The 19,850-nt window shown below is 40.9% G+C and overlaps 1 protein-coding gene across 2 annotated transcripts in view; it reads left to right on the top strand.

The window, feature by feature from the left end:
* Nucleotides 1–464: 464 nt before the first annotated feature.
* Nucleotides 465–19,850, top strand: part of NAP1L1 (nucleosome assembly protein 1 like 1) — a 30,765-nt gene continuing 11,379 nt past the window's right edge. For both annotated transcript variants that reach the window (XM_075727702.1, XM_075727695.1), the window contains exons 1-5: nucleotides 465–535; nucleotides 1,698–1,786; nucleotides 14,534–14,568; nucleotides 15,283–15,371; nucleotides 17,617–17,719. In XM_075727702.1, coding sequence (XP_075583817.1) covers nucleotides 14,552–14,568; nucleotides 15,283–15,371; nucleotides 17,617–17,719 — 209 coding nt within the window. In that variant the 5' untranslated portion in view covers nucleotides 465–535; nucleotides 1,698–1,786; nucleotides 14,534–14,551. The remainder of the gene's footprint in view (nucleotides 536–1,697; nucleotides 1,787–14,533; nucleotides 14,569–15,282; nucleotides 15,372–17,616; nucleotides 17,720–19,850) is intronic.

The raw sequence follows: 19,850 nt of genomic DNA, 5'->3' as shown, positions 1-19,850 counted from the left end.
GGTGGTGTGTGTGGGAACAGCTCTGGGCTGCCACAGCTCAGCCCAGGCCGGGCGGCCCCAGCGCCTGGTGGGTTTGCGGGCAGGCTGCCACCCGGGCGTGGGGCGTCGGCACGCCTTTCCCCTCGGGCCCACGGCGGGGAGGGGGAGTCCGTCAGCCCGAGGTACGCGAGAGGGCAGACGGCCCGGGGGCGGGGACGGACGGACGGACGGACACCGCAGGCCCGGGCCTTCCCTCCGCGCCTCCCCGGCGCGGCGCGGCGGCAGCGGGGGGTGGGAGAGCGCGCGGCGGGGCAGGCCCCGACCGCCTCGGCCAACGGCCGGCGCGAGCGAGAGGGCGAGAGCGCGCGCGCGCGTTGCCAGGAGACGCGGGGCGCGCGGGGGAGGGGGGGGGGGGGAGGGAGGGGGAGGGGGGGGTTTACGTGGTGACGTTAATTCTATATGAGCGCGAGCGGCGGGAGCTCGGGTCTTTTTACCGCCAGCCGCGCGGCGCCTCCTCCTCCTCGCTCCTGAGTCACCGCCAGCCCCGGCCGCGCAGGTACCGGGCGGGGCCCCCTCCGCGGGCCGCCGCCGCCCCCCCCCCACCCCCCGGGGCCCGGGGGCTGCGGGTCGGGGCGGGGGGCGGGCGGGGGGCGCTTGGCTGCGGCACGGGGAGGCCGCGGGTGCCGGCCCGGCCTAGCGGGGCCCCTCGGCCGGCGGGGTTGCGGGGGGCCGGCGGCGCCGCCCCGAGCCTCTTCCCTCGCCCGGCGGCGGCGGCGCCGCTCGGCCCCTCGGCGGGGAGCGCTGCCCGGCTCCCGCGCGTCTCCCCGCCGCGCCCCGCCGAGGGGCCGGGCCGGGCTAGGCCGGGCCGCGCTGCTCGGGCCGGCGCTGAGGGGAGGCGGGTCTGCCCGCAGCACGTGGGGCCGGAGCGGGGCCGGGGGCGCGCCCGGGGCCGCCGGGGGGGGGGGGGGGGCGGCGAGGCCGGAAAGCGGCACGGGGAGGAGCGGGGGGTGTGTGTGTGTGCGTGCGGCCGTCTGTGTGCCTGCCTGTGCCTGCGTGTCCGGCCGGCCGCGGTGAGGGCCGCGGGAGGGGGCTGGGTGCCGGGCGGCGGATGCGCACATGGCGGCGGGGCCGGCGGCTGGCAGCGCGCTGTGGCCCTGCGCTGCCTCCCGCGCCCTGTTCCCGCTGCCGGGCGGGCGGCCGCGGCCCGGGCGTGCTGTGCTGCGCGCCGCGGGCAGGGGGACCCAGAGATTCGGCCGGGGGGCGGGCGGCTCTTGCCGCCTGCCTCAGGGAAGAGCGTTTTTCGGTTGTCTGGAGTTCAGCACGTCGCTTCTCTGGGTTGCCTGCGAGCTGGTGTCGCGCAAAACGAGGGCTTTTGCTTTCCTCCTGATGGTAGATGTGTCCATTGTCCGCAGCAGCGGATACGGGAGGTGCATGATGTCTGCTGCCAAAAGACTAAGAAACTACCTGAAAGATCTAGTAACTGCAACTGGAAGTATTGGCTTGTGTTTAGCATTCATGTATATCTATCCGCATATAAAATGCGTGTTCCATCTACTCCATATTGGATATTTAGGGGACTTAGGCCTCCAGGACTTGTGAGGTTTTCAGTATTTAATACCAAACCTTCCCCCTTTGCTTGCAGAAGAAAACACAAACCTTTTTTCAAATGACTGTGCTATAGTAGTAATACAACAGCATCTTCCACGGTTTATCTCCAGGCACGTTGCAGTTTTGTGTGTCCCCATTTGTGTGTTTGAAGCCCTGTGGAGATACGCTTACATTTCACGTTCTAACTCCTTTGAGGAAGGTAAGAGAAGCAGGCACTGGGCGTGCAAGGTGTGACAGATACTTTCCTCTGCTCATCCCCTCTGTTGGGATTTTAACGTCTCCTGGTGGACATTACGTTAATCAGGCAGGAGATAGTGCCTGGTTATTTTCATTTCAGGCATGAAATAAAAATTGAGAGAAGAGCTAAGGTCTGAGGCTATGTACAGGTGCAGGTAGTTTCTGACAAAAATGTTAGTAGCTTGCTAGTAGCTTGTTAGTAGCGTCCATTTGATGATGGTACACTCTTTAAAGAATGAGAAAAGCCCTGTACTTGGATTGAAGCAAGCTGAATGGCTTCCAGTCTCTTGTAAATCCAGAAATTACCTTAATACTTAGGGCAAAATAGAATCTGAAATCTGAGTGACTTGGATGTCTCTGTATCAGACAAAAGCTTAGGCTAGCTTAGGCTGCTCAGGCTTCAGGTACCTGAAATGTTGATGTAAGTGCTTAGAATAGGTTGTTGATAGTTGGACTTCTGTTTGTGGCCCACTTACTCCTGTGAGAGTGGTACATATTAGCAATCTCCCTTCCCTCCACTTTTTCTGTATTTTGTGACAGGTCTTGCACAACATGTGTTCTGGTTTCTGAGGACAGAGGATTGTAGTATGAGGATCTTGTGCACAAGTGGTAGATCTGGTGTTTTTCAGAGCCCCTGGTCCTTCTTTGACATTCACAGGATTAGGAAGTGAGTGTTGGGACTGCTGGAAGTGCGCAGAAGTAGTGTGCTGCATTGTGCAGCCAACCCAGTGTTACAGGAAGTGTCAAAAGTGCTGGATCTGCTGTAGTGCGGTGTGTGTACAGTGTGGTAATGTTCTTGCCATCCTTGTGCTTCATCTGGCCCCTACCCCACTCAAAAAACTGTTCCTGGGAGCAGGCAGGGGACTTGTTACCGTGATCTGCTTACTGAGTGACCTGGAAATGGGTGGTCTGTGGGTTTTTTTTTTAGCTTCTTGCGTAACTGACAATGAACATGTGTGCACAAGTGAAACAGAAAGCAAGGCGTTGTGGGTGTGTATGTTATGAAGCTTGGTTAACAAAGTTTTCACAACCCTGAGTGAGACCTGTGTCTTCCAGGTTGAGACCGTGTTCTTTAATACAGAACTCCAGATCTTCAAGGAAACTTTGACTTACTGTACTGTCAGTTGCATTGGTAAAAATCTGTTTATTCACTTAGCTCCTAAAAGTTCAAGTAACTGCAACACAGAGAGCTAAACTCATTGTGGCAGAGACTATATTTCAGTAGTGAAAAATCTCAGGGGAAGTAAGACAAGCATCTTCCATTTTGAATTCTTGATCAAATCCTTTGGTGAAAGCCAGTTTGTTCCAATAGACCAATGGGTGGAATGAACATGTCTATGATATCTATACCTTTTTGTTAATATGGTTGTAACCCAATTCATCTTCAGGTTCTTGTGACACAGCTACAAACATGCTGTATTTCAGACTAAAGGTCTGATTCTTATTTCTTTGGGAAACTTCAGGAATTGGACAGTTTGCAGAAAATGGAGATGCAGGTGTTCTTTAAATGCCTGTTTGTTTTTCTGCATTTGTATGTACATTCAGTGGAACTTCAGCTCTGGGTTTTTCCATGGACTGATAGTCCTTTGGTATTTGTGTGGTACTAGTAGGCATTTATATAGAAGATAGTACTTTGCAGACAGAAACAAGACTTCTTAATGTCAGTTGTGTTTTACTGGAGTTGAGGAGTCTTCTGAGGTAGCTTCTGGTCTGGGCGACTGCATTCCATCTAACTTCTCATTAGGAAACCAGCTAGTAAATAATAGAGCAGAACAGTATTGTGCAAGCAGTGTTTAATCTGAGAAACGGTTGTGATGATGGATTTAATGCTTATAGGTCAGTTTTCATTTGTAAATTACTTTGAGCTCAAAAGTGTTTATAATTAAAGTTAATTCAATCTAACTGATCCTTACTTAGCTCAGTGGTTAGTGCAGTTCCTCATCACCTAACTTTGTTAATCTGGAGAGTAGGTCTGGTGTCATAATGTATTTGTCTAGAAAACCAGACATGCCTGGAAGGCATCACAGAAGTTGCTTGGGGATTCATTTGATGATCTTCTGAAAAATTAAGCTATTTAGAAACAATGCATGCGGTTTTTGAGGACTTCCTACACTCAACAAAGATGATGCAAAGGGAAAAATCTTAATTATAAATATGGCCTTGTGTATTTAGTGATAACTTTGACCCTAAGTTTTCAGGAAGATTACGCATGTTGCAGACTAAAACTTTGGTTGCATTCAGAAAAGAAAAGGAGACTTTGCTAATTTACATTTGATACTTTAGGTTTAAAATACAAGTAATTTAACATTTTTAAGACTTTTAACTACTGTCAAAGGTTAGACTGGAGATCTTTGCTAGATGGAAAGGTGTTTCACTATTGGAAAATACAGGATGCATTTAGGGGCTGAATCTGTGCTTAAATGTACATCTGCACAGAGATAATTTACAATGGTGATGTCTCAGTTTAAAGCTTAACTTGCGATAACGAGTAGGTACTTGCATGTCACCTGATCTTTGTAGACTTTAGGACAAAATACTGCCAGTTTATCCTTAGTAGCTTTATACAATCAAATTGTGAAAGCAACTTTTTAGATAAGGAAACTTCAGCTTCTGGATGTACCTGTATCTATGTGGTGTTCAGCTGCTGATTTGGCATTTATTTAAAAAAATACACCACCCCCCACCCCCAACCACAACCAAACCAAACAACAAAGCAACCCTCACCCAAAAACTGAGATATACTAGAATTATTCTTTTTCAAGTGTTGGAAATTCTGGTTAAGAGATTGGACTAAGTGGCTACCTGAAATCTGGAGTGGAGCAAACCCCCAGGCTTCTAAGACACAGGTTTGAATCATAAATGCTTGTTGTCTTTTCTGACCATCTGCAGTAAGATTAATTCAGATAACTGCTTTCTCTAGATGTTTAATATGTGACCTTTCAAAGGAGGGGCAGTTCATTCCCATTTCTTGTGGGATGACTGGCCATTGTGGGAAAGTTTCCTTTTAGCTCTGGCTTTAGTTAAAAACTAGTTTAAGCATTTGAAAGGTTAAGCTGGGGGGACACAGGAGGGGACATGAAATAAAACAATTAATTGTTTACATCCGAAGCAATTTTTAATGAGTTCTTTTTGAACTTCCTTTTAACTTGGGTATTTTTATGTCACTTCTCATTGTACACCTCTTGAATACTATTAATCTCCGGTTTAAATTGCTTATGTTTCTCGGGTATTCATGTTGCTAAGCCCTGAACTGATCTATTTCCTCTCTTCCATAATGTTCAGCTGTGAATACAATATTTTTATTAAGGATACCTCACTGAAGTGTACCATGATCTTATTTTTCATTGTGCATTTTAGTCATCATGCATTCATTTCAGATCTTGACTACTTCTGCATGTTGAGTAGAAGTCTTCAGTGGGCTGCGTGCAATTATACCTGTGTCCTTGCACAGCAATTTTTTGACCTTTTGAATTCTAAATTACTTTGAATTGCTTCTTTTAATATATGTTACTTTAGATTTTAGTATTATTTTTTGCCTCACTAGGATCACCCTTTTAAGCAGTTCTTAATTCTGTGATACTCCAGTTTTGGGAATTACTCATCTTGATTGTGGATGGTTAAGTATGAGCTGGTATAAGTGCTTTATTCTGTTCCTTGCCTGTGCAAGGTAGCATCATCAGAAACTTGCTTGCTGTTTTTGAACTGGTGAGACCTTCATGGTATGGCCTCTTGATTCTTTTATCACCTTCTTCACTGTTACAGAGGTATCAGATACTTCTACTGGTGCCAAAAGCATGATTGAGTGAAATTCACAACAAAATGTTTATGAAGATCACTTTGTAAGTAAGGCTCAAGTTCTTCTCTACAGGTGTAGTATATGTTTACAAATGCTTCTTAAACTCTGCACCTGTATTCATTTGAAAGTGACTTACTGAAACCATAAGCATGTGTATCCTTCTGTTGGGTCTTGCTACCAGTTGTAACATCTCACCCCTAACAGCTTCCCAAATGTGTCAAAGTTAGATTGTTGTGTTCTTTTTTTAGTGAATGCTAGCTTGTTAGTTGAAAACTGGATGTTTTAAGGTTTGCAGTTTAGTAATGGCAGTGTTTCCATGGAAAAAAATATTGAACTGAACCTAGCAAAAAAAGTTGCTAAATACATTTTTAGGAATTTCAGTGGCTTCTTGGGGTGTGAATGAATTTACAGTATTGCATTCATCAGATGTTCCAGCAAAAACTGTGCTTTTGAAACCTATATGCATTTTTCAGTGCTTTTTTTAACTTTCTTTTCAGATAAGGATGTTTAGATGTTTTTTTAAGTCAAATTGCATAAAACTTTGATGCTGCAGTGTGTGAGTCTTGCAGATAGCAGTGTAACTGCCAGTATGGTTGTGTTTGATTATGTGGCAATCTCAGTAGTCAACTGACACTCTCCTTTCCTTTGTTTGATGTTGTGGCATGCACAAGTTGATCTTTAAAATGCACCCTGCTACCTGATATAATTTGTTAAAAACCAATTTTTATATTACTTTGACAGTTTTAAACAAATTGAATACTTGTACCAACATGAACTGTATAGAGAAATATTCTCTTTGGAAGTTTTAAGTATCTTTCCATATATGAAGATTTTGATTTCAGCCCTTCAGGATGACTGCTGTTTTCCCATTATCAGTGATGGAAAGGAAAAACTGCAACAAGCTGTGCTGATTAGTTTGTTTAAAAAAAAAATCCTTATTTAGGCTTTTCAGATTTGAATTTTAACTTCTGGATTACTTTTGTAATAATGAAAGATTGTTCTAAATAAAAATTGGTAGGTTTTCTGCTACAGAATCTTGGCATCCGGAACAAAAGCCACATTGTGTGTTAATTACCCTATTTTTAGAACATGATCAGGGAGCTCAGATCAGTAGCAGACAAACATGCAGATACAATTCAGCTCTGATTTTTTAAATTGTAATTCTGTAGTCCATTTCCTTCTCCTTATGGAGACTTTTTTTGCTGCAAGAGTAAACAGGCACTACCTAAAATACAGCAAAAATGCTACAAAAATAGAGGAGTTCAGTATTTGTTGACTGAATCTTCATTTCCTGATTTAAAAATTAGTTAGGGGGAAAGCTCTAAAAAGTGCTTCCACATGAATGAAAGCAAGCCCTGCAGGTACTAGTAACTAACTGAGTTAGTTATATAAATGATCGCTCTGTGTTGTTTTGAAGAATTTGAGTTTTTCCCGTCATGTAACTGATGTTCTCATGCAAGTTGTAGAGCACTTTAAAGTTGAAATGTGGAAAATCTGTGTTTTCATGCCATGATGTGTATTGTACAGAGGCCTGCAAGCACTAGTGAAATAGTTGCATTGGCAAATGGCTGAAGTTGGTGCCTTTACCTCAGGAGTTATTAGGAAAAGCAAAAAATACCATTTGAAGGGGAGAGAGCAGGCAGTTTCAATTAATTGTGTTGTGTTACTTAGTTCATCATTTAGTGGTGGGGTTTTTTTATTCTCTACAGTGAGATTCTGAATTTTGTCATGTTATCACAAGGTAAGATGCTGTAGCATACAGTTTCACAGTAACTTCAAACTTGCCTAACCCTATTCATGAGTCTTATAAAAGGTACTTGCCTGTGGCAGCCTCCATTTCTTGACCCTGCTGTTACTCATGCGATTGCAGGTCTAGCCCTGTACAAAGAAATACCTAGCACTTTTTTTAAACTTTACAGCTGTTCAGACATTGCTGATGAAAGGAAGGGGTTATGCATAGCTAAGGAAGAACCACAATAAGCTTTTCCAGCAGCATCTGCCAGTTATATTAGTTTTAGCTGTCTGGAAGATAGTTAGGCAGAGAAACTTGATGTTCCCATTATGAAGGGGGCGTATCTTCCTTGTGGTGATGCGAGTGCTTCCCATCTTGGTCAGTTTAGCACTTGCATGTGGCTAAAAGTTCTGAGTATGTTTTGTGAAACACCACTACTTGTGCATTTCTTATCCTTCTCTGCTTGGTCCAGAAGGCCTTACTCAAGCTTCTGCTAAAGATTCCCATATATTTGCCATGCCAATTAGCATTGCTGCTGCTGACTGTGCATGCCTTTTGGACACAGTGGATGAGTTAGTGCTTGCACAATAAATTGCAACAAAACAGAGGGGTTTGAGTTACTGGAAGGGTCCAGTGGCACCTTCTTGTTACTGTATCGAGGAACCTGGATTCCTTGCTTCATTTGACCATTAGCTCCTTAGTCTCTTTATCAGACCTTGATAGCCTTTATATGAGTACTGTCTCGTTTATTGTCTCATATTTTTATTTCCTGTGCTTGTATTTGGGCAGACAATCTTAACTATCTACTCTAGATTTGAAAATTTAAATTAATTTTGTCAATTTTTGCTCTCCTACATTAACAGTCAGAAATCTTCTGTTAACAGAAGAACTTTGAGGCACTAATAAAGGGAAATCGTCTCTGGAGAGTTTAGTGGCTGATAATGTCTTACATCAAACAGATGTGGTATCATGATGTTGTAGCATAGGACTACCCTGCTCACTTAATTGAGATTGAGGGTTTTTTTTGACCTTCAGCTTTCCTAAGAAGACATATTTTTCCATAGTATGAATGATATAATCTGTTTGTAACATGTTGCTAATCTGCCATGTTAATGATAGGCGCAATATCCCCTTGTTTCATGACCAATTTCCATGCTAACAATAATAGATGTTTCATGAATTTGATCACACAAGTAAAAAGGAAACACTTGGTCTTCTGCTTGATTCCCTTTTGAAATGGTATTTTTTTAATCTGATACATTATTGAATTACTTCTTTCTGAAGAGGAGCTAAATGCTCTCCTAGTTATTACTGAACTGTGTGATCCTTTCTCATGTAACAATTTTCCTACCTGGTGGTTGGTACCATAGCTTCTACTAACAGTTGTGAAATGATTTGTGTGGTTTTTTAGGCCTTAGTACCAAAGAATTTGAAGTGTGAAACTATGCCATGTACTGCGCACTTTTTAAACAGTTCACCCAGTTCTGACATTGATGTGAATGAACCTGCACTATTGCAGAGCATCTGAGCTCTTTAAAGTTACAAACCTCTCTTAGTGGTTTAAGCAAAATACCTGAAACAATTATTTTGAATATTCACAGTCAAACAGCATCTTGTGATGGATCTCTGTGCTACTTCAAATTTTGTTTTCTTTTTTTTTGGTGCTGATTATGTGAAGAAAAATGTTACAAGTTGCCCTCCTGGAATGCTAGGCAAGAACATCAGTTTGAAGTAACTTTCAGTGAATGTAATACTCTTGAGTTTTGCAGTCTGTAGTGAGAGTTGAACTTAGATGGTGTGATGTCATTTGTCTGGCACCTTTGGTTTCTGCACACATTGCAAATAGCAGCTTACAGGATTTAATCCTGATTTTTTTTTTTTATACAACTAACTGTACTGCAGCTGGACCTCTGTTTTCTTCACTGACATCTGACCTAGTCTGCTTAGTTTATTATCTTATGTTGCACCTTCTTAATACCACATAGGGCTCATTTGTTTTAGGTATTTTCTGTTAATGTATTGCTTTCAGTTGCCCAAGGCTTGCCAGAGACAGGAGGAGGTTGATGTGCTATTCTACAGACAGGCTGACTTATTTGCAGTGCTCTGAATTATTGACTACTGAGGAAATTAGTTTGGGCAAAAGGGTAGACCTCTCTTAAAGATGAGAGTAAACAAGGTTTGGCTGTAGCTTGGGTCCAGCATCTTTAAAAAGCCCATTTCTGTCCCTTGAACTACTTCAGAAATTTCTTCTACTAGCTGTTGCAAGCTAATTCTGTGGGCAGTTCCTCTAGAGAAGGGGAAATGATGTTTCCTGAAAGGGAGGGAATGGGTACCGTCCATGGTACAGTATCCACAGAGATGATGAACAGCTGAGATCTGTTGGCGGCCTGCCAGCCTTAGGGCTTGTGCAAAAAAAGCTGTTGTTTTGCTGGAGGAACTGTGTCTGAGGAATGCCTTGCCTTCTCAGCTGACTCCTAATTCACCTCGCCGTGACCTGTCTTCCTGAGGCTGAGCGGATGTCAGGGTAATCTAATACTGGCATGCTTACTTGGGACACTTAAAGCTGACCTTCAAAAAGGAAAGGCTTCTTGCCAGAGTGTTTGTGTCCTAGCTGTAACATGGCTGGTGCTGCTGTGCAAACTCAGACTGGTTTCTGTGTGGATAAGGGCAGGCTGGGAAAAAAGGAAAAACTGGGAAGGGCTGAATATATACAGTTTGTGTTTCTGTCTTCACTTGAGCAAAATTACTTAATGAGGAAACAATAAACCCTGAAAACTGGAAGCTTACTAACTTGAGGATGAACATGTGGCAATACCATTATTTGTTTCTGCATGTATCAAACTACTTTTCTTGAGAAATGTGGCAGATTAAAGAGGTGAAGTGTCCTTTAAACATGATGAAAATAGCAAATTTTCATACTGTTTTGGTAAGACTTAAGTTTTTAAGGGAGTTCTGCTAATTTTTAGCAATTCTGCAGGATGCCCTCAAAACTGTGGCTAAGCTTATACTGGATTAACAGTCTCCTAACATTTGTGTTTTGAAAATCAACACTTTTCTTGCGATGGCAGGCAGGCTTGTGATAGAGCTTAAGCTACCTGTATGAAAGAGGCTTTAAACTTTAGCCTTTAGAAAACTTGCACTGCAGCTTGCTTTTCTGTGCTTTTGCTTCCTTTTTGTAGCATGAACTTCCTATGTGTTGTCTTTAAAGCCCTGCAAAGATAAGATATCTATTTCTTTTCCTCTGCGTGTTTTTACAGTGAGCAGCAAAACATTAAGTGAAGCCTCTGGGCACCTCTGTATTTGACCACAATGCAGTGCTACTACTGGCTGTAGCTGTTTAAGTAACAGGGAAATAACATTTTTTTATAAATAAGGAGGTGGTTTGCCTGCTGGTTTTTGAACAGGGCAGGAGGCTACCCTTTATTGGTACTCATAAGCCTTTTCTTGCAGTCAGGAGGCCTAGATTCTCAGTAGTATCTCAGCCCAGAGCAATCAGCTAGACCCTGAGGCTTGAAGTAACACACCAGCTGTAGCCAGGTTTGTTAGAATCCTGCACTGACAACTGGGGAGCTGCTGTCTCCCAGGGACTACTTCAAGGAGTGATACTGGTGAATGCTGCTTGCTGCTCACGTGCCAAGGTGCAGCTGCTGTTCACAATGCTAAATGCACCTATGAAACAAACAGGGAAGGGCGGCTGTGTCTTTCTTGTGGAAAGCTGAGTGATATGAGTACTGTAACCAAATACTTAGTTCTGGGGAGGTAGTGCAAAATAAATATTGCAGTGATGTATTTTAGTATTACTGACTGTGGTACATACTGTATCCAAACTGGGACCTTGTATTAGGCATTGTGCAAAAATAGTGGAGGCTGTTTGCTCTTAAGTCATTTTCGCAATGCTTGTCTACCTCTACAGGTTGGGGTTTTTTTTTACCAGTAGAACTGTGTTTGCAGAAAACCTTATGGTTGTTTAAGTAAATGACAATAAACTAAATGTGATGCCACTATATATCCATGCTAGTGGGTTGCACAGATTAGTCTAAATGTCTGTCAATGTAGTTCTGTTGGCGTAGTGCCTTGTAGCCTCCTCACACAAGAACTGTTGTCTAGAGCTGGCAGATGACAGTGTCATGACAAGCAGTAGTATCTCCTCAGTTTGAAGAACTCTTCCAACTGCAAATGTTCTGATACTGAGTTGTGTAATAAGTGGAGGGAAGATTAAAGGATGAGACACAAAAAAGACTGATGCAAGGAGAATAGGAAGAACGGAATGAAGCAGATAGGAGCACACAGGAGGGAGGCTGTGAAGTTGACAGCTGCTTGATACAGTCTATTTTAATTTTCAAATAATCTTCGAAGAATGTTATTCAAAGTCTTTGAATAAACTGGGCCACAGTTGGAAAACATACGGTACTTGCGTGGATTGTTTAAAAGCCAGGAAGCAGAGGGTGAGTAACTGCTCTTTGCAATGAGGGGGGAGAGGCAGATGCCAGACTTCCACAGGGTTCTGTAATGAGATGAATGCCTTCAGCATGGTCATGAGTGATCTTGGAAAGAGGGGTGAACAGTGAAAGGACGAAGGTTGCTGGTGACAGGTAGTTGTTCAGAATGGTGAAAACAAGGGCCCACTGAGGAATTCAAGGACACAGAGACAGCTGGTGAAACTTCCTCTGCCACACTGCTGCCTAGTGTAAGAAAATCTGGTTTAGTTATGATCTCTGAGCTGAATGTTGCAATTCAGAGATAGGACTTGAGTGCTTTGATACTTGAGTGATAATATCAGCTTACCTGCATGGTTTCAGGGACTAAATCAACTAGTTTATGAAATAAAAAATTATTATTATGTTGTCAAATACCTGCACTTCCTGAGTGAGTGGGGTTTTTTTTCTGAATAATTGAAAGCTTAGAAGAGTTTCTGAGGTAATTCTTCCCATGTCCCCCTTTTTTCTAGGCATCTGCTAGTGGCCACTGTTGGAGATGGGATGAATACTTCAAGTTTTTAGGCATGACTTGGTCATAGCCTATCTCATGTCCTCATTTAGAAAAAAAAAATGTTTAAGCGAACTGTGGAAGTCGGTCTCTTTCAGCAAACCTTTATCTAAGATTGTTCAGCTGCTTTTCATCTAGCCTGCTGGCTTGGTGAGACCACAGGGATTGTGTTTTCACACCTTTGTTGAAAGAACTGCCTCTAGTTTTATGGAAAGTGAAGCTGTATTTGGGGAGAATGGAGAGAGGAAATGTTGGTCTCTGCAAGGAGCAATAATAGTTTGTGAATGTGATCACTGTTTGTCACATTTGCATAAAAATGTGTGAAAGGCAGGTGAACTGTGCATCTTTTGCACAGTGATACTACCAGTCTCCTTGAAAAAGTCCTGCATGGAGAACAAGTTAAGAGGAAATGTTTAAGGAAAAAGTTGTATATTTTGCATCGACAAAATCTTTTGCAAATCAGAAGTAATGCTAATTGTTATGTCGCTCAAGAAATATGGAGACATTTGAATGCGAGTTGTAATTGTAGTATGTTTTCAGTTTCTGTAGGTCTTCAGTCCATGCCAGCTTTTGAGAATGGTATACAAAGGAGACTCTTTGCAATTGTTATATAGGCAGCTTGCATCCATGTGTAAACTTGAAGTCACAAGACAAGGCAAACATGATCTGAATTTTGAGAAACTTAAAATGAGACAAAAATGTTTCTGGAACTCCTCAATTTCTTACTGAATTGCTAGATGTCCTTTGGTTTACAGTAGTGCTGCCATTCTATTTGATAGCAAATAGTGTATTATTTTTCTGAAATAAATTGGTAAGTAGTTGGTTCTCTAGTTTTTCTGCATACTAGGGAATTGAACCTTTTTGATTACGTGCAGTCTCCTAAATACTTTATTGGCACTGTAAAGTTGTGGTCCTAAATGAAGACATCAGATACTTCCTTCCCATGTAATTGTTGGGAAGTAGTTATGACACCAGAAAAATATATTTTGATTGTGTTAAATTCTGAAGTTTAGATTCTAACATGTCTCTTCATAATGACCATTAACCTCCTGACCTTACTGGGATTGTGCTCTTGTGTTACACACTTGGACAGATCGAATGCAATTTTTCTTTTTTTTTTTCTTCCTGGAACACACACCTCCAACACTTTGACTAAAATTTTCATTGGAACACATTATAAGGAGTTGAACTTCATGAAGGAAACTTGAATTTGTTTAGCTTGCTAGACAGCAGCTAAAATGGGGACTCTAAAGCAGTGGGTTTTATGCTTCCCGAACCAGTGGATTATTCTTGGTACTTGGTGTCTCCTGAACAATTGCACCCTAAGACAGCAGTAATGGGACAGTGTTTTCTTGTGTAGTATTGTCTCTGACTTGAAGCTACCCCCAACATCTTTTTGGAGACTAGACTCCTAAGTACTGTTTTGCTGGTGGAAAATGTTATTCATCTTGTAATACATTTGAGAACATAGGTGCTTTGTGGTATGCATGATTTGCAATAGTCTCAACATACAATGTTTCTAGTTACTGTGTCTGGAATGTGTTCATGATGATACTGAGATACTTAAGAAAATTCTGATCATTCAGGACATGGAAATTAGTCATGTTAAATAGCTTGGCACCTGGCATCCATTTTTTTTAATGTTGCATTTCTCTGGGTATTCTGAGGAACTACTTGGATTGGTTTTGTAAAGTTGGGATTAAAAGTAAATTCACAAAAACACATTTTTAGTATTAAAAGAAACTGATTTAACTCTAAGTATCCTCTGTCTGCAATGACATGCTGGAAATGAGTAAACAGTTACCAGAAGAGTTCTAGCACCCTTTTTGCTTCAGTTTTACTCAGGTTATATTTTGATTTTATACTTAGACAGGACTAGTTTTCAATCTGTGATATGAGTACAGGCCTATGATACAAAATGCAACGCAGCATTTTGCTGGTACTTAAATTTATGTGAGTAGATCTATTGGTTCTAAACCAGAACAAAGATTTTCAGTATTTCTGTATGCTTTAGAGTGAGAGCTCAAAAAATGCATGGGAGATACGCCACTCTTTGGACTACAGTATGGATTTATGCTATTTTTTGAAGCTGTGGTGGTTTGTGTTTCTTTCCTTTTTAGTATTATGGCACTTGCCTGTAGACCTTGTAAGTGAAGTCTAATGCTGCTGTTCTTATGTTTTTGTTTTTCCTCTAGGGTTTGAAATCTAGGAGTATGGCAGACATAGACAAGTAAGTAAAATCTGTAGGTTACTGAGGCTCTGACTGTCCTATGCTGTACTTCAGATGGCTGTGATCTCCAGACACTTGATAGACAGGGTCTAGGTAGTGATCTTGGTGCTGTAGCAAGATGTGATGTATATAGCTTGTGGGAGAGAAGCTTGAGTTGCTCATGCTAAATGGGTTTGAGATGTTAATTGTAAGTGAATCTAAAACTGGGACAAGGCACCAGTCAACTTACTATGTTAGCTGGAATTCTGGAGAGGAAAACCCGGTAGTACTGCCGATTACTCTTGTTTCACTCTGTAGTTTTTTCTATACTTTGAATGCTTACATTTTGTGGCATTCGAAGTACAGTTTAGGTGAAGCTACCCTCAGTTCTCAAGACCTGCACATCTTAACAAAGAGGATGTGTAGCACAGAAGGAGGCTTTGACTTGTTGATATGAACAGGAGCTGAAAGAATTCTTTTGTAAAAAGGAATCTTCAAAATTCTGGAAAGCTGCTAGTTTTTCAGACTGTTCTGAGATTGTCTAATGTGAAACTTGAATCTATGAAGATAAATTTGGCTTTGGCTATTAAGACTTCTAGTTTGTTGTAGATCAAAACTGATGCAATGTTTTTTTTTTTTTTTCTACCCATGTGATCTCTAACTTGAGCTCTTTAAGCTCATTATAGTATTTTACAAAATTAACTTCTTGATCCTGTTATTGAATATTCCTAATAGCAAAGAACAGTCGGAACTTGATCAACAGGATATGGAAGATGTTGAAGAAGTAGAAGAAGAAGAAACTGGTGAAGATGCCAACAGCAAAGGTAATGCTGAAAACAAGGGTTTCTAAGCAGTTGCATATGTGCTTTCTAATTAATGTGTTAAAAGGATTTTACTGTTTAAAATAATGGGATATGGCCAAACATAACTACTGATGTACAGCTGTATTTAAATTCTGAAGAAAGGTCTTCCCTGCCCCCCCCTTTGAAGCTTTGGGTAGAAAAAGATCAGGTGCATATATGTGTGTCTTTTTTTTTTTATCAGTTGCTTAGTAATTTACTGCTTAGATCTTTGTGCAAAATAAAAATCATGCTTAGTGTTACAACTCTTAAAATCAATAAACCCTTCTTTTTTTCCCTCAACAAAAAAAACCTGAACATGTATCAGAATGCTTGTTTTGTCTGTGCTGAACAGTCTTACTCATGCTTTGTAGTTAAAGAATGGGGGCACAGATAGAATCTGAAGAGCAAGTAGCCAAAAGAAATAACTAATAATCTCTGTAATAAAATGATTTGGAGTGCTGATAGTGCCACATTGTGTGATTGCTTGAATGGAATAATGACACTAAAGAAAAACAGGATAATTTTGTGCAAGATGGTGTTAGAGGCTTTGCTATATCTATTGAAAAACGTGTTTTGAAAACTGGATGCAAAATTCTGGGGAGCACAGCTGGTCAGCTGAAGAACAGCTTACCATAATTAAATGGTAAGTATTCAGGTGTCCCAAAGGAACCTAGAGATGAGTAATATGTATTTTTAGTGATTAATCCCAGCTATTGTAGTTGACGATCTGAGGGGAAATTATACCATAGGAGTCTGGGATATGTCAAAGGTCCTTCTGTGGACACTTAAGTAAAGCACTTTTGCTTTTAGGAAAAACCTCTTTGAAGAAATAGTGTTCATGGATCCAAGAACTTGCAAAACAGAATATGTGGTCGGATTTCAGTTTGAGGGGATGTGGCTGTTGGCATTGGCATACCATGTGTATGATGTGTATACTGATTCAGTATTAAAGAATAACTGGCAACATACTCAAATGGCACAAATAGGGTAGGTTTTCAAGTGTATAGGAAAGAGTAATGAATAGTAAGACTAGAGAAAACTAGATGCCTTGACAGGAAGAATAATGTTGGCTAATGTGAGGTAGTACCTTTAAGAAGTAATTACCGCTTCTACTGCTAAAATATAAACTGATTGCAATCATTATGGAGAAACAAGACTACCTTTTTGGATGCTGTTTGAAACATAACTTTTCAGCATGTAATTTCAGTTCTAGAGCATAAAAGTGGAACAGAATATTCACATGTGGTCACTGTAGTGAAGGCCATAAAAATGGGAAATGGTATGCTATTTACAAAAGCTTCATGTATCAGGAATGATTCAAAAGCTCTCTAATTTGAAGGTGTCAGAAGAATGCTATATAAACCTAGTATCTTATAAAGAATGCAATGTATTTGTTTGCCTATCTATAGATGTTGAGGATAGGGGGAAGAAGGCAAACCAGCATGATAAAAACTGGTCATAATTCTTATTAAAAAATATGAAGTGAAATTCATTTCTGCAGGTTGGGGTAAGATTTTGAGCAGAAGTAAAAGGGTTGATGTTAATATGGATAATGAGAACACTTAGGCTAGGAATTTGTGTGGGTTTTTTAACGTACTTCTACCTTGTAGCTTGAAACAGGTTTCCCATTTGGACAAAGTGCTTTCTAAAGATGTAGATGATGGACTTCAAGGACCTAGTACTGATAATCTGTAGTCAATAATGTGGCAGACTATTCTAATGAATAATTTATTCTTTTGCAGGAAAAAAATAGGTAAACATAGATTTGTAAAGCAGTTTTAAAACCAAGTCTGAAACTGTCTTGTTTCTTTCCATTTACCTAAAATGGAATGAAAACCCGAATTCCAGTTTTTATTCCCTTCTTAAAGTAAAAGCACAAATTCTTCTACCTTACCTTTCCTTAACGAATTCAAAATAAAAGCACTCAAGGCAAAGCTGATGCTTTTAGAGGCATCATATAAAACCTTCCCTTTTAAGAAAAAAAGCTCAGCTTGCTGAGTAGTGGCCATTTTAATGCAGGTGCTGCTTCTGTGTTCAGAATAGGATGGATTTGATCCATGCTTCCAAAATGGAGAGGTGTTTGAAATACTTCTCTGCCTATGTTTCTTTTTGCAAGTGTATAAATAGTGAACTTAGTGCTCTTTTGTAGTATTTAAGTAACTTTTCTTTCAAGATTAGTCCAAAAGATGCACTTCGCATTTAATGTAATTTTCTTTTTTTCATTTAGCTCGGCAGTTGACTGTGCAAATGATGCAAAATCCTCAGATTCTTGCAGCCCTTCAGGAAAGACTTGATGGTCTGGTAGGAACATCTACAGGATATATAGAAAGGTACAGTATATTTGTTCAGTATGAGCAGAGTGGTATAAATGGTTCTTTTGCTTTCTGAACAGTATTGTCTGTAGGATTAATAGTCATAAACCACTGTGCTGCCCAGATAGCAGGAAAACTAATATAGTCTGTAAGTGCATCTCAGAATTAAAGAGTTTTTATTTGGGCTTTTATGAAGAAAAGAATGCTAAAATATTTACAGTGGCTGACCCTGTCCCCTGCAGTTGTGATATGGCACACTTTTAAAAGATACTTTTCTGCTATTTGGAATGTCTTTTGTAGCTTTGCCTTAATCATGAAACATCAGTTATCTTAAGTATGGACAAATACTTGGAGACCTAGTGTCTCTAATATAGTCATTTTTTCATTAGAGTGTAACCAGGAGCTAACAAAATCAGGAATGTTGTATCAGTACTTGGTGTGGTCTCCTTATGTATCAAAACTTGCAACAATCTCTTGGTAAGATTTTCTTTACTTGATCTTCATTAGTAGATAGAATTTTCTGGCTCTTTCATGTAATCTCTGATTGTGTACGAACATTTTACCACATCCACAGGAACTGTAAAGCATACAACTGTCTTGCTATATTGCTATTGACTTGAATTGGGGCAGCTGCTGAGTAACAGGCATTGCTGCTGCTGCTACTCCTACTCATACCACTTTCCTGTTGCAGATGATAGCATGGACAAAAAGCCCATTTAACTAACATCCTTCCCCAATAAGTACTGGCCCAAGAAAGAGCGTGGAGTCAAAGGGTACCTAGGTTCTTTCTCTTCTAGACACTGTACACTACAGGCTTTCCATACCCAATATTTTTCTTCTGTTTTTACAACAGATGTTAATTAACCTCTACTAATCTTTCAGGTCCTTGATCTAAGAAGTGAACAAAAGTGGTAACATTGATTTACATGGTATTCTTCTAGTCAGCTGCTCTCTAAGATACTGTACCATTTCTTCATCAGTTCCAAGTACAGTAGTGCATTCTCTATCACAAAAGCATTGCAACTTTGCCATTGTTACTAAATGCTTATCTAACTTGCAGTGCAAAAATAGCTGGAAAATGTGTGTAACTTGTCTGCACTTTCTTAACATATGCATGCTGACTTAACCATGCCTTACAGGTGCCTCCTATGTGCCTTCCCAAGTATTGCTTTGAGCTTATTTATCTACAGAATCTAGACACTGAGATGGCACTGAAGTCAGCAGGAGTTTGGGATCCTAAAAGCCTGTTAGGTGGGCTGTTAAGGAACCAGATGCATAAGCTGGTAGGAAACTGAAGAGGTTCCAGGAAAACATCTGTCTGCTCAGGCTTAGGATCTCCTAATTGTCTGGCAGCTATACAATAACTTACCTCTTCACCTGTGCCTGGTCACAATAATTTTAATGGAACTTACTTTTATAGAGTAGGATTTCCCTTCAGCTGCTCACAGGATGTTGTAGTCTTGTGTAATTATAACACTTGCTAGTGGCTTGTATTCAGAGCAACATGTTTTACCTGCTGTTGTTGTACTTGTGCAGTCCAGTTCATACTTCTTGGTCTGCTTCTCCATTTTGGATTTACTTTGTAAAAGCTGTCTCCTTCATGAAACTACCTTTCTTTTTATAAAAAAAATACAGAGCTTATAAAGGTAGTAGATGTACAAATTGTGAAATTTGAACTAGTTGGCATGGGCTGTAACTAAATGTAGCTTTGACACATGCAAAAGATTCTCGATTCTTTAATAAAGGGGTTAAAGTCTTTACTCTGACATACTGGAGTTGGACATGCTGTATGTGTGGTGCCACCTTTTAGAAATTTCACAGTGGTTTTATATGCAATTGCTAGGACCAGTACTCAGTCTAAATATATGCATGTGGCATTAAGTGGGTGATTGTTTTATGACTTATCTGTGCAGTCTTACTAAGTTTTTTGCTTAACGTTTTTTCCTGAACTAACTGAACTTGCTAAAGTTGCTGTTAGTTCTGATATTGTACTTGAAGATAAAATTACAGCAAATGATTAACTTGACTAACTTCTGGGAAAATACCAGAGTAAAAGAATGCTATCAACCCTTTATGAACATACATGACTAAATTTAAGCTTTTTTGGTAGTTTGTGTAGCAGATGTACTTTTGCCCAAATCAGAATGTT

Source organism: Pelecanus crispus, chromosome 1 (assembly GCF_030463565.1).
Source record: "Pelecanus crispus isolate bPelCri1 chromosome 1, bPelCri1.pri, whole genome shotgun sequence".
NCBI classification, from domain to species: Eukaryota; Metazoa; Chordata; class Aves; order Pelecaniformes; family Pelecanidae; genus Pelecanus; species Pelecanus crispus.
The sequence above is the reverse complement of the archived record's forward strand: the minus strand, read 5'-3'. Positions and strand labels throughout refer to the sequence as shown.